At 34.8% G+C, this 15,385-nt stretch overlaps 2 protein-coding genes across 2 annotated transcripts; one reads left to right on the top strand and one right to left on the bottom strand.

Moving 5' to 3' along the window:
* Nucleotides 1–7,377: 7,377 nt before the first annotated feature.
* On the bottom strand, nt 7,378–7,904 carry LOC127242288 (non-specific lipid-transfer protein 2-like). Its single transcript, XM_051261767.1, has one exon. The coding sequence runs from the start codon at nt 7,841–7,843 to the stop codon at nt 7,535–7,537; it is 309 nt and encodes a 102-aa protein (XP_051117724.1). The 5' UTR covers nt 7,844–7,904; the 3' UTR covers nt 7,378–7,534.
* A 3,903-nt stretch (nt 7,905–11,807) lies between these two features.
* On the top strand, nt 11,808–14,568 carry LOC127242040 (uncharacterized). The gene is made up of 3 exons (XM_051261373.1): nt 11,808–12,045; nt 13,408–13,472; nt 14,017–14,568. The coding sequence occupies exons 1-3, from the start codon at nt 11,808–11,810 to the stop codon at nt 14,314–14,316; spliced, it is 603 nt and encodes a 200-aa protein (XP_051117330.1). The 3' UTR covers nt 14,317–14,568.
* Nucleotides 14,569–15,385: the final 817 nt, after the last annotated feature.

Raw genomic sequence — 15,385 nt, 5'->3', positions numbered from 1 at the left:
TTGTTTGTCAGTTTTTAACCATATTTTGTCAAATCCAATAAACAAATAAAGAATATATATATATATATATCTTTAAAATATTTTTTATTTCTAATAATTTTTAAGAATATATGTATTGTCGCTAAAAATTATATATAACGGTCCAATAAATTTAAGCATGTCGAAATCGATGTTAAGTAGGTTCCTCTATCTTTTTGAGGCCATCTCCAACTCACAAACTCTATTTATAATATTTTAATTTCAATTCACAATTCTATTTTTTTATTCCAAAAATATTATTTTTTAAAATATTTCATTTTATATATAATTTTAAACTACCTTTTATATCGACAATTAATATTATATTTTTAAAAATTAAAAAATAAATAAAAGGATTAATATGTAATTTATTTATTTTTCTAAAAATGAAACAAGCCAACGCCTTAAAATGGCTAACACCATTTTGGTGTAAAAAATAGGGTTCATTAGAGTGCAAAAGCTCCATATATGCAGTAATTGCACAAAAAAAGGCGACCCATTGGAGATGGCCCGAAGAAAGAATTTGAGCTCGGTCTCACAATAAAATTTGCCGTCTAACATATATGGATAGACACTGTTACGATGATTAGCGTTGGAACCAAACAAATATGCTAAAAATGAAAAAAATTTCGGATCGAATGACTAAAAAGTAAAGTAAAATATATGTGGAATTTGAATTCAAATGAACTCGAAATTAGAAGTTGAATTTAAGAAGAAAGCAATATCGAGATAGACAAAGGAGTTAGACAAAAATAAGAAAAAAGCTCGAAAGGAAAAAGAAAAAAATATATAGAAAAAGAGGATGAAAAATCTAGAGTTTACCGAGATGATGTTGGATGTATTCCATAATATGTTCATTTATCCGGTTCTAATTGGAAGGTTTTTCCTTGATTACAAGCTTCATTTTTATTCATAATTTTTTCGACTTTCACTCCTCATCTAATTTCCCATGTTTTTATGTCTTTACCATTCCTAGTTTTGGCCTGATTTGGACTTGTTGATTATACCGTTTAGATTGAAAAATGGTTCAGAAAACCCTAGATGTTGTATCATGGCCTATGTTTTCTTATCCGACAAATCATTCATGATAACCCGTTTCCTTTAGAGCTTCATGGCCATTTATTCAGCTAATTTTTCTAGTCTAGTAAAAGGAATTTCTTGTTGGAATTAGTCCTGATGTGCAACAGGTATTCAGGAATTTGGAGCAAATTTTTGTGGAACAATTTTCTTTTTTTTAGTAGTTTTTAAATAAGTGGCATTATAGTTTAATTAGTGCCAAGTTTGTAGGAGCATTCTGTTAAGTCTCTTTCCTATTTAATTTGAATGTAATGTTGGTAGCCAGCGAGTTAGCGTGAGTATTCCTTCTTCTCTGAAATAATTATACACATAGTTTTTCATCATCTACTGGTTCATAAGTTTCTTTAATATCAATATTTAGCAAATAGTGGTATTAGAGCCCGGTTAGATGGTGAAGTGGATTTGGTGTCATTGGGCATTGGTTGTGGGAGATGTTTGGTATTTAGACAATGGTGCAAACAACCATATGACCGGTGACAAAAATAAATTTCATGAGCTGGACGAGGCAGTCATTGGTAAAGTGAAATTTGGCGATGGCTCAATGGTAAAAATAATGGGCAAAGGGTCGAATCTTTTTGCCTGTAAGAATGGTGACCATTGGTTACTTCAAGAGGTGTATTACATACCTCAGCTCCTCAGCAACATGGTGAGTCTCGGCCAGCTCACTGAGAATGGCCACCGAGTGATAATGAATGAAGATGAACTAGAGGTGTTTATTAAAATTCCTCAACGACTGATTATGAAAGTGAAGCACACTCAAAAACGACTGTATCAAATCAAGTTGCAGCTAGTACGTCCAGTTCTCTTATGGCGAATTTGGAAGACCTAGCGTGGCTGTGGCACGCACGCCTCGGGCATATGAATTTTCAATTGATGAAGATGCTCATTGATAAAGAAATGGCGGTAGGACTGCCGCAAATATCGCGCCCTCACCAGTTGTGCACAGGCTGCACGGTTACTAAGCAGACGAGACACCCCTTTCCAGTAGCAACACACTATCGGGCAAAAGGCCACTTGAGCTCATACATGTTGACTTATGTGGACCTATCACACCATTAACTCATGTTGGTAATAGTTATTTCTTATTAATTGTTGATGATTATTCTCGATGGATGTGGTTACAGGTGATCAAAACAAAAAACGAATCATGTTCAACATTCCAAAAAATTAAGGCGCAAACTGAGAATGCAGTTGGACATCGTATCAAGACACTTCGGACCGATTGTGGTGGCGAATTTCTTTCAAATGAGTTCGCAAAAATGTGTGAGAATGCGGGGATCGAGCGCTATTTGACCGCGCTATATTTGCCTCAGCAAAACGGTGTAGTTGAGCGGCGCAACATGACTGTGACGGAAATGGCTAGATCTCTCCTCAAGGGCATGAACATGCCAGAAAAATTTTGGGGTGAGGCAGTGAGGCATGCAGTTTATCTACTCAAACGCTTACCGACCAAGGGTATGGGCACATGTATTCCATTTGAGGCATGGAATGGGAGAAAGACGAACGTAACTCATCTTCATGTGTTTGGATGCACTGCGCACGCCAAAGTGATGACACCTCATTTGAAGAAATTGGACGACCGAAGTCAATCGTTCATATACCTTGGTGTCGAGGAAGGTAGCAAGGCACATCGGCTGTTCGAACCACGTCGTGGCAAAATTCATGTAAGCCGTGATGTCATATTTGAGGAAAATATGAAATGGAAGTGGGACGGTGTTGCAGAAAATGATGACTCACCTAAGTTAATTGCTGAGGAGATGACTAACACTGGACGAATAGTAGAAGCTTTGGTGCCATCTGAAGTCGACCCGGCAAGCGAGCCAACACCTGCGGAATCTCCCTGCCCAAATACTCCATCAACACCGGTGTTCAGCAACACTCAAACACCGCTATCTGAGAGTAGTAGCAGTGACAACAGGCTTCTCCGGTACAGACATATTGAAGATATTATGAGAGATACGCGGCGCGTGGAACTGGAAGTGGAGGACGACGTGGAGGTGGCCATCCTCTCAGAGATGGAGGAGCTATTCTGTTATGATGAGGCGGTTGGACAACCAGCCTGGGAAGAAGCCATGGCCAAAGAGATGGAGTCCATTGAAAAAAATGCAACCTGGTCTCTCACATCACTACCTGCTGGTCACAAGGCAATAGGACTCAAATGGATGTTTAAATTGAATAAGAATTATAATGGAGAGATTATCAAAAAAAAAGCCCGGTTGGTCGCAAAGGGCTATGTCCAGCAGTAAGGGATTGATTTTGATGAAGTATTCGCACCAGTTGCTAAACTTGATATTGTGCGCGTTATTCTTGCAATTGCGCCAACCGTGGCTGGCAGGTCCATCACCTAGATGTCAAATCCGCATTCCTCAATGGCAAATTGGAGGAGGAGGTGTATGTAGTTCAGCCGGAGGGGTTTGTCGTTAAAAATAAAGAGCATTTAGTGCTCAAGTTGCATAAGGCGCTTTACGGACTCCGAAAAACACCACGGGCATGGAACACCCGGTTAGACAAAAGCCTAAAACAACTTAGCTTTGTGAAGTGTGCACAAGAGCAGACAGTGTACACTCGGGGCATTGAAAATGCGAGGGTAATTGTTGGTGTTTATGTTGACGATTTAATTCTGTCATGACAGAATCCAGAAGCTATTACTAAGTTCAAACAACAGATGATGGGTGAATTCGAGATGAGTGATCTCGGTTTACTCACCTACTACCTTGGTATTGAAGTGGGACAATACGGAGGAGGAATTTCCATCAAACAAACATTTTATGCCATGAAACTGTTGTCATAGTTTGGTATGCTTGACTGCAATTCAACAAAAATTCCAATGGAGCCAAGAACACTGTTGCACAAAGATGTCGAAGGATGTCCGGTTGATGCAACGGAGTATTGCCGCATCATAGGATGTCTTCGCTACCTTCTGTATATAAGACCGGACCTCTCTTTTGCGGTTGGCGTAGCAAGCAGGTTCATGAAGAGGCACACTGATGCATCATAAAGCTCTGAAACAAATACTTCGGTATTTGAAAGGGACGATACACTATGGACTTCTGTACAACAGAGGAGGCGGCGATGAGTCAATTATCGACTTCACAGATAGTGATCTAGTTGGTGATATGGATGATAGAAAGAGCACATGTGGTATGGCATTTTATTTCAATGATTGTCTTATTTCTTGGAATTCGCAGAAACAGAAGACAATAGCTTTTTCATCCTGCGAAGCCGAATTTATGGCAGCAACATGGGCAGCTTGTCAAGCAATCTGGTTAAACGGCCTTATGACTGAACTACTGGGTAAGAAACAAGAAGCAGTGACACTATATGTTGATAACAAAATCTGCGATTGCGCGGATGAAGAACCCAATTTTCCATGGCCGCAACAAGCACATCAACACTAAGTTCTATTTCATACGTGAATGTATCGAGGAAGGGAAAATTTTTGTCCAGTTTGTTCGCATAGATGAGCAGAGAGCCGACCCCTTGACAAAGGCGTTACCGACAACAAAACTGACGACAATGCGACATCTACTTGGTGTGCGTAATGCTGGACCACACCAGGACTAAGGGGGAGTTTGTTGGAATTAGTCCTGGTGTGGAACAGGTCTTCAGGAGTTTGGAGCAAGTTTTCGTGGAGCAATTTTCTATTTTTAGTAGTTTTTAAATAAGTGGCATTATAGTTTAATTAGTGTCAAGTTTGTAGGAGCATTCTGTTAAGTCTGTTTCCTATTTAATTTGAATGTAATGCTGGTAGCCAACGAGTTAACGTGAGTATTCCTTCTTCTCTGAAATAATTATACACATAGTTTTTCATCATCTACTGGTTCATAAGTTTCTTTAATATCAATATTTAACAAATATTCCTTACATGACATATAATCAAACACAGGAGCTTCAAGTTCGAAAGAAATGGCTCGAGACAAGGAGCATTCTGATTTTAAGATACAAAAAGTTCTTTTCTATCGTCTGCGATGATGACAAAAGGCCAACTGCTTTGGCTCGCCAAATTTTTGCTTAAAGTCCCTTCTATCGTCACCGCGATTCTAAACTCAAATGAGAGGATTGAAATGACGAGAGAAGTGGTTCTTTCTAGTACTCTCTACCAAAACGTGAGAAAAGTTTTCATTAAAGAAGACGAGGAGATTATTCATACATTATTAGAGAAGTTAAACATTGGCGATAGACGAAGCTTAACTTCTATCTAAATCTCCTCAAGCTTTGCGAAATCCACCAGAGAGAAGTTGATCATCTTTAGTGCTTTTCTGTTGCCGCTGAAATTTCTGGAGATACTTACCAATATAATAATCCCTCCGTCGTCCAGCTCTACTTATTCTTTTTCTTTTTTGCCATAGATTAGAAATAATACAAAAATAGACAATGAAAGCGTTTAATAAGATTTTCATGTATAAGTAATAATGTGTATTAGTATATTAATATATATTTAATTTAAAAATTAAGGGTGTTTTTTATATTAATGAATATCGCTTTTTCTATAATAAAATGGTATACATTTGAATCGCACTGGACCAAAATAGTACATAGAGCTAGAACGGGGAGTAATTTAAAATATTTTTTAAAAGAAACATCGTCTTGTATGTAAATGTTTGATGTATTTAATTAAATTATTGTAGTAGTATCCGTGTTCATTGCACAAATAATTTCGAAAAATCGGCATTCTTTGTTTACATTGTACATGATCAACTATTATTAACAAATTAACTATTTTTTTTTTTATTTATCGGAAACAAATTAATTTTCTTTAATATGAGAATATGTGCTTATATAAGCTTGTTCCATGTAGTTTATCATTTTAACTATGGAAAATTTAAACAATATATATTATTTTTAAAAATTATTTTACTTCATAAACACTTAAACTCAATATACAAATATATTTTGTTTATTTTTTAAAGAAGAAACTAATCGAAACCTTAATACATCATAATTTTATATTTAAAATATCAAATCAATATTTATTATTATTTTTTTAAAAAAAACTGTTTAAGTTCAAATTAGAATTTTCTCATTACAAATTTAATGAATATATTATTGTAACAAAACATGAGCTTTTATACCACTACAAAAAAATGGTATATTTGTAACGAAATTTCGTTCCTAAAGTTCACGTAGCTAACGTAATTCCATCTCAAATTCCGTCTCTAATATCATTAGTAATGGAAAAAGTGAATTTAACAACAAAAAAATCTTGTTACAAAATTGATATTTTTTTGTAGTATACCAACTTATATAACTATTGGAAACACTCTACTGTGATTCGTCAGAATAGACAAAGGCAATGATGCTATTGCTTCTCTTATCAATAATTTTGCAACTTCGATCATCAAATGATATTCAATATCCTTAGTTTTGGCCAACACTCAATAGATTGCTCTGACATGTTCATAACTAGATAACATCTCCAATGAATTTCCAAGTTCCTCCCATGTGGTTTGCTAGCTTAGTTACAACATTAATCACTTAACTTATAATAATAATAATAATAATAATAATAATAATAATAATAATAATAATAATAATAATGCGATACTAAATTTCGAGCAGTTATAATATTGTCATAATAAATGTATTTAAAACTGTAGCTTGTAATAATTGTAACAGTTACGAATAACTATCGTATGATTAGTCGTTGTGCATTCATTGTTGGTGTAAATACACGGTGGATGTATTTGGGGGCGGGGGGGGCTCCAGGCCCCTCCCTCCACCCCCCCTCTTTTTTTATTTTTAATTTTTTGATTTTTTTTTATAGTATATAATATAAAAAAACAATAAAAACAAATTAAAGAATTGCTAAAAATTTATGAATTTTTATGCAAAAATTTAAAATTTGATTTTAAATTTTAAATAATAAAAAAATTATATCATGATAATTATTCGACGCTATAGAAATAAATATGAAATAAAAGGTAAAAAATAATAATAATAAATACATTCAAAAAAAATTCTTAACCAAATATATAGGAGATGATATTTCTAAGAGCTTTTTTTTTTTAAATAAATTTTTTTACTATTTATCAATTTTATATAATAGAAAATTAATTTTGTAATATATAGCTGTTACTGTATATTGATATTTTGTAAAATTTTCGAAATATGATAACTCAATTGATAAAATTATTGGATAACGACTATGTTCGTTTCAAAATTTGAAAAATTAGTCCCCCTTCTCATCCCGGTCTAGTTCCGCCCCTATATATATATATGTATAATATAATGGGTCTGAAGTTAATGACTAATTTGCATGATGGATCGATCGGTACGAAGACATTATTCAATCAATAATCCATGGTCATTGAAATTAAGCTTAAGTGCACTCGATCGATCAAACGATCTAACCAGAGAAGAATCTCAATTCAAAATGATTATTAAACAGCAATTAAGAGAAGACAGACAGATGAATGAAGTTAGTTGAGCAAGCATCAACTCAACATTTGGTGGGAATCTGGACGCCACACTTGGTGGCGACAGCCCTGGCGTTGGGGGAGTCGATGTAGGGTTTGAAAGCCGGGTTGCTTAGGTAGCTGCAGAAGCACGGCTCCTGCGACCTCAGCAGCCGGCAGCACTCCTCCGTCGGAGAATCCGATCCCGTTATCGCCGGCAGGCACGGCGACAGCGCCACCGGGTCGCATCCAGCCCCATTCCCTTCTGCAACTGAAACTGAAACTGAAACTGCAACACAAGCAATTATCAATGCCACCAACGCCAACGACCACCTGTTTCCGACCTTCTTCATGTTCAGAGAGAATATTATATTTCGAGAGAATTTGGGTGGGTGGGGTGGGGCGGGGGGACTGGAGTTGAGATGTTTAAGTTAGGGTTGCAGAGAATTAGGGTTTTTAGTCTGTTATTTATAGAGGTCATATTGTATTATGATGGAGGCACGCAACTGCTAAATTAGTTGCTCACGTAATTAAATTTAGTGCCAGATAGAGAATTAATTCAACAAACTCGATAGCTGTTTATTTTATTTTCCAAATATATATGTAACAAACTAACTGATTAACTATTTTTGTCTGGTTGGTTTTCCTTCACCAGATTGCTTTTACTGAGACTATTTTTGTTGAAGCATGATTACTTGTGTTTGCGACGGATTAGAATTATTGATCGAATAACAAAGAAACGTGACACAAATTTACATAGTTCACCAACATCTGCAAAATCGAAAAACAAATTTTCTGAGGACGATTGTCTTACAAATTACAGATTTCATGTCTCTAAATATATTCAAATAAAGTAAAAGAATACATCAGACGAGTTCAGTCCAATATCAGCTCCAAAGTCCAATACTACATACTGTCGGGTCGGGGACCACTCGGCGCTCCTGGACCCCAGGAAAGAGGGACTTCGCCCCCCTTGGCACCCCCTCGGACTCGCCCACAAATGGGGACGGGCGGGACTCGAACTCGAGACCTAGCCTAGACTCTGATACCATGTCGGAAACTAATGACCGTCTCACCTAAAAGCTCGAACTTATTAGGGAAACTAAGCCATTAGTTACATATCCCGCAAACGGGAGTCCTCAACAATCAAAATGACAAACTAGATTCAAGAGAAGAGATGTTAATGTTTATCTTGTAACTGCTAAGGTGTGTCATATGATATTTCTATAAGCTCATCCAGAACACCAATATCAGCAAAGGTTACTCCAATCTTTTAAACAGAATTAAACCATTTTAGAAATCAGTGAACTGATATAATAGATATATATATATATAATAACTTTTTTATGTAGATGAATGTTGGGAGTTCGAAAAATAATGTTGGTTTTGATCATCAAGATAACAAAGTGGGAGATTATACTCCACTGTTTCCCATTTACAAAAAAGTTTTCTTTCTAACATAGGTTACCTAAATATAGATAAATTGATTTAATATGAATCCTATATATGTCAACTGAATTGTTATGGGTCTGTACATAAGGGTCTGTTTCTTCAAACCCAAATTTGGGATTGTCCACGGTTTGGCCGACAAGTTGTAGATTTTATTTTATTTATTTTTATATATTTTTTTAAAAAATTAAAATATAATTAAATATTGATTATAATTATAGGGAAAAAAATATATACAATATATATTATTTTGTAGAAAATAAAATTTTCTATAATACAAATAAATAAAAATTTAAATATATATATTGGGTATAATATAAATTCATAATCAAATCATACAATATAAATTTTATCAATCAAATTTAATACACGTTTATATTATTTTATTCATTATCTATCAAATCAATAAACATCAAAATTCCCCAAACTCCAATCAAACCCAAACACAAAATAAACAATAAAATTCAAACTCATCCCAAAATTCAAATAAAAACCAAACTCAACCCCAAATTTCGCGGAATCCCCCTAAAGAAACACACCCTAATTTCATAGTTGAAGAAGATGATTAAAATTGCTTGGATTTATCTGAGAGTTTCATCTAATCCTCAATCTTTAACTCACTACAAATTGTAGGCTTACCAGCTTAGAATTCGATGTATTTTCACCATCTATATATATTTGCAAAAATCAATGTTTCTACCTAAGTCTTGTTTTCAAACTTTGTATCAGGTTTTGATCCAGCATTTTCTGTCCGAACGTTATACACCATCCTAATGTAGAATGTTACAAGAATACTTAATACAACAAGAAATCTGAAAAGATTTATATATGTAAATATATTTTATAGGGCGGTGGTTAGGGCGCTGATTTGGTCCACAACAATGTAACGCAAAGAAATTAGCAAATCATTATACAATATATAGTACATTAACTTAAAATAATTAACAAATCATCATAAGACAATATATATTGTGTTATATAATTGATGATGATTTGCTATTTTCTTTATGAACATTTTATAATTGGATCAATTACTATTGTGATGAAATTGAAATATATTTTGCTAAAATCAAAATTTATTTTTCTATATATAACTATATAATGAGCTATTAAAAAATGTGTTATATTCTATATTAGTATTTGTAATTTTCTTTATAGACATTTGCTAATTTGGTGAAATAAGTACCATAATGATTTGATCTAATTAGTACAAGCGAATTTATTGATATAAAAGATAGTTGCCATATACCATGAAACACTCAGCGTTGCTCTCCATTTTAAGGGAATCTTTCCCACTGTTTTTGGATTTAATTGTTTCGGTCTTTTGGTTTTGCGAAATCGGAAGGAAATTAATCTTTCCAATTAGAAGTAAATAAAAATATACTTTATTATTATTATTATTATTATTATTATTATTATTATTATTATGTAATGTTTGAATATTTGAGGAAAATAGAAATTATGTTTTAACCTAACAAGAGAGTGCATATATATAGGCATATATATGTGGGCCTCAAATAACAATATATAGAAAATATGGAAGCAAGTTCGACCGCTTACGCATAAAGTAAATCCAAGTAAAGCGAGAGTAATCATCAATAAAAAGCACAAAGTAACGAAATCCAGTAAGAGTAGCAACAAGAGAGGGCCCCCAAATGTCAGAATGTACTAACGAAAAAGGTTTATCAACAATAGACAAGCTATTCAAAAGAGGTAAAGCTGGTTGTTTTCCAAGTTTACAATGCAAACAATCAAAAGACTCTAAACAAACTGTGCCTAAAATACCTGTATTTCCAAGAGACTTGAGTTTAGATAGGGAGACATGACCAAGTCTGAGGTGCTAGTAATAGGAAGACGAAGAAGAGACTGCAACGGAAATAGACGGTGCATGTCTGGTGAGGACAAAGGTGGTTAAGCTCAAATAGGCGGCCTGTCTTGCGACCCGTCCCAAGTATCTGATCCGTCTGTGTTGTATCTTGAACCTGCACACCAGAAGAAAAAAAAATTACAGTAAAATCCTGCTCAACAAACTGACCGACGGACGCAAGGTTTAGGACTAATTTGGGAATAACATAAACATCATCGAGGTGGGGAGACGATATATGGCCAGTATGGGTAATGCGCATAGAGGTGCCATCAGCGGTAACTATTGGAGGGGAGAAGGTGACGGGTTGGGAGGAATGTAAAAGGCAATGGTCAGGTGTCATGTGGTTACAACAGGCAGAATTAATATACCATGTGTTATTACCTGATGTCGAGGCTAATGAAGGATGAATTGATAAAACCTGAGTGAGCATGTGAAATAGGTCCTCAATAGTGGGAGGCGGTTGAGGCGACTGTGATACGCTAGTGGCAGCAACAATGACAGAGGAAGAGCCGGAAGAGGACTGACCAGCCTCGGGGATTCTTGGGACAATGCGGATGGATGTGGCCTTTCTGATGACAGTAGTGACACTCAACCTTAGGGCAATAGATATAAAGATGATCAACATTCGGGCAACTACGACAATCAGACTGCGGTGGTTGGGCATCCTTGCGATTATCTCAGTGATAAGGAGTAGAAGAGGGAACTGCCAAGGCCAAATCAAGAGTAGAAGCCTTGAGCATCTTGAGGCGGGTGTCCTCAAACAAAATCTCCTTCATCGCTGTCTCCAAGGAAGGCAATGGATGACGATGAAGCAAGGAAGCACGCACAGACTCATATTCTGGACCAAGGTTCATCAAGAGCTGAATCAACCGAAAGTGCTCAATCTGTATGTTGGCCTCATCAATGGGATCCCACATAGACTGTATAGTACAGAGAAACTCATTCATATCTTGGCGTGAGTCATGTGTCAGTGCATTCAATGACCCTATAATCTGATAATAATGCATGCCTCCAGTGGCCTGATATCGATGCTACAAATAATCCCAAGCTTTCTTGGCAGTGTCCATGCGGCGAAGTTGAATCTGAATGGACTTGGAAGAGGTATTCCGAATCCAAGTAAGAATAATGTGGTTCTTACTATCCCACTCATTCAAGGCAGTCCGATAGTCTGTGAGATCTTTATTGTTGAGGGGCACCGTAGAAGTGACAACAGGAGCAACCGGTGCAGAAAAATCGCCAGTAACATAACGCCATAATCTTTTACCAATCAAAAAACTCTTTATGGATTCAACCCACAAATCATAATTATCACTAGAAAGAATAATAGTAATCCTGAAAGCGTCTACACGATCCATATTAAGAGCCATACTATAAAGTGAGAAAATCAAGAATAGTATAGAGCGCGCAAAAGAATCGTGCAGAAAAGCAGACTGCGGCTGCCATGTGCTGGTGTTGGCGGCGAAAGCAATGAGGATTAGTAGCTATGTCTATCCCAGAAGAAAAATAGGCTCTGATACCATATTTGAATATTTGCGGAAAATGGAAATTATGTTTTAACCTAGAAAGAGAGTCATATATATAGGCTTATGTGGGCCCCAAATAACAATATATAAAAAATATGCTAACATGTAATTTTCACAATTTCACATATCGGATATAACCAATTAATGTCTTCCTATTTCTTGCATGTGCCTTATTGAAGATATTTGTTTCTCTTTGGCGCACACAAATCATTTGAATTGAAGCACTCAAATTTGCGACTCCACCTACTTGCACTTAAACAACATAGTCAGTTCATACAATTAGAGCAAGTTTTGTGTAGATAATAAAAATTAACAATCAATTCTGTCAAAACATCTTCAATCACCCAAAATATATCTAAAGGTATTTTTTAGAATCATCAATTTACTCAAGCTATAAAAATATTCATATTCATGTATGGAGCTAAATATTACCGTTCCTTATTCATTATCACAATTAGCACAAATATATATATATTTCTCCTATTTTTTGTTTGAATAGAAAAATATTTTTACATTCAAAATATTACTTAAACACTTACTTACCAACTTGATTTAAGGAGGCGTAGCCCGCACGGTTCTGATATATATCGTTAAACACATATATATGAGAAGTTGTACGGATGACTACCTGTTATTACGTAAATGCCCTTAATAGTGTAATATTTGTTATTTTGAGCAGTTGTACGAAGTTGTAATATTATAGGCAAGTATGACTAAATTTGTCAATTAACCCCGCGTTGTCAATTATACTGAGGATATTGGGTGTTGTTGAGGTTTGTGTTTTTCCAATTCCATATGTTATTTTGTATTGATTTACTTGTAAAAAATAGGCAAAAATGCATGAAATTTACCTGTGGTTTCAGATAATTGCGCGAAATACCCCATAGTTTGTAAATTGCATCAAATACCCCTATAGTTCCAAAAACCCTACGCCCTACACCCATTTCGTTAGCAGTTGATGACACGCGCTGGCTGTGCAAAGTGAATTCACAGTTGGGCATATAAAATTACAAATATACCCTTGATACCATATTTTTTTTTTCTTTTCAACTTCATTTGTTGGTATTCACTCGCACAGAAATCCTAGAAGCCAGTTTGAAATTCTTCTCTTGGATTGCCCAAATCGTTTCGTTCGTCAATAGGGTAAGTTCGGTTTGTTCAGAAATTATATTTATGTCCATTTACTTTTGTGGAAATGGTAGGTAATAGCGATTTGCAATAAGAAATTTTTGGTATGGAACTTTGAATCTGTGTTTTGATGAGGTAATTTCGAATCGATGTTCTCTGGGTTTTAGGTTAATGGGCACCAAAAAATTTAATAGGATTAACATTTAACCGGATTTGGCCATTGTTTGCGTTTTTTCCTTTTTTTTGGTATTGTTTGCATATATATATATATATTTTTGGTATTGTCTGCAGTTTTTTTTAGATTTTTTGTTTTGTTTTTTGCAATCCAAACCAGTTTATTATAGTAAAATCGGCTAGTTGTTCTAGAATTTTCAAGAAATTCCACAATCCACTTTGGTTCTTGAGATGGTGTGATTATTTTCAATAGAACAGACAGGAAATCATTTGAAAATTAGAATTTTTAACTTGGCATTTATAATTTTTGTGAACATGCTTCGAAAATTTGATTTCTTAATTACTAGTTTAATAACATCAGATGTCCTCGTTTAACATGGCAAAGTCTAGGTCAGGAGGCAAAGGTGATTTGGATCTAAGGTACAAGTGTCCACGGTACAAGTGTCCACGGTGCAAGTGTGGGGTAGTAGCAGCAATTCGGGTTGTCAGACCTTCGAAAGAGACAAAAGGTAAATTATTTTGTAATTGTCGAATGGTGGCGTGCAAGTTTTTCCGTTGGTTGGATCCTTTGAACAACACTTATGGCGAGTGGAATGAACATGTTAACAATATGAACGACTCTGAAGTTAATTCGCCATCCATCGACATTCAAGTGCTGAATGAAGTTAAGGTTCACAACAAATAATTGATTGCAAAGATGAAGAAATTCAATCAACGATTTAGGATGTTCGAGTTTGTAGTGTTTGGAGTAGTTGTACTTGCAATTGTAAAAATAATTTTCATGTAGGCGTATCGCGTACTATAGTAGAGGGAAATGGTTAAATGTATTTGAAATTATAACTTGCTAATTTTATTTTGCATTGGTGTATTTATACATCAGCATGTTAAAGTTATTGCCTTAATGCCCTGGGATGTGTAATAGCCTTCTGTTTTCTAATTCTAGTGCACTAGAAATTTTCAGTAATGTCAAATAAGATTAATAACTCTAACTACTGCTCTTATGTTATTCTTCTATTATATGTTAGCCTTCAGTGATCCAAATTATATATCACTTTCTCATTTTCTTGAAACTGCAAAAGTTGTAAATGTGGCTAATAAAATATTTAAATTTGGCTAATAAATGTGCACATCTACATAGCACATTAGTTGTAATGAAAATATAAGATTCATAAAATTAAAGTCAACCAACAACAATAGATACGAACGCTGTTACATTCTTTCACATATACTTCTTGTAATATAATGTCCCAACAGTTTCCGTACAATCGAAATATGCAATCTTGAGTCACAATATATGTAATAATAAGACACTAAAATATATTAAAACAAACAAAACTATAATCCCCCTGGAATTAAGTTTGTGAGTGATCTTTATCTGACCTTATTAGCTAGCTACGCGACATGTACTTTTCATGATACTTTATACGAAATTTCAAGTCTAACTCAGATTTTCTTTCATCGAATAAGATGACATGCAATTTTAGTACCAAATTTTTTTGAAAAGATTAACATAATCTCAAAACTTGAAAAACATAATAATAAAAATCAGATTTGATGAATTCTTTAGTTTTCATGATACATCACATAATTTCATGGCTAAATTATAGTTTTCATTAATGAAATACGATGGTAAGCAAATCTTTTGACAGAAAAGTGGCTCTGTAGCATTAGTATAAAACTTGAGAACATTAATTAGTGAATTAACAATCTTGCGATCAACTTTTCCGAAAAATTGACAGAAACCCACTTTTGCA

Source organism: Andrographis paniculata, unplaced genomic scaffold, assembly GCF_009805555.1.
Source record: "Andrographis paniculata isolate CXL003 unplaced genomic scaffold, ASM980555v1 Contig86END, whole genome shotgun sequence".
Classification (NCBI taxonomy): domain Eukaryota; kingdom Viridiplantae; phylum Streptophyta; class Magnoliopsida; order Lamiales; family Acanthaceae; genus Andrographis; species Andrographis paniculata.
This window is presented reverse-complemented; position numbering and strand designations above follow the sequence as displayed.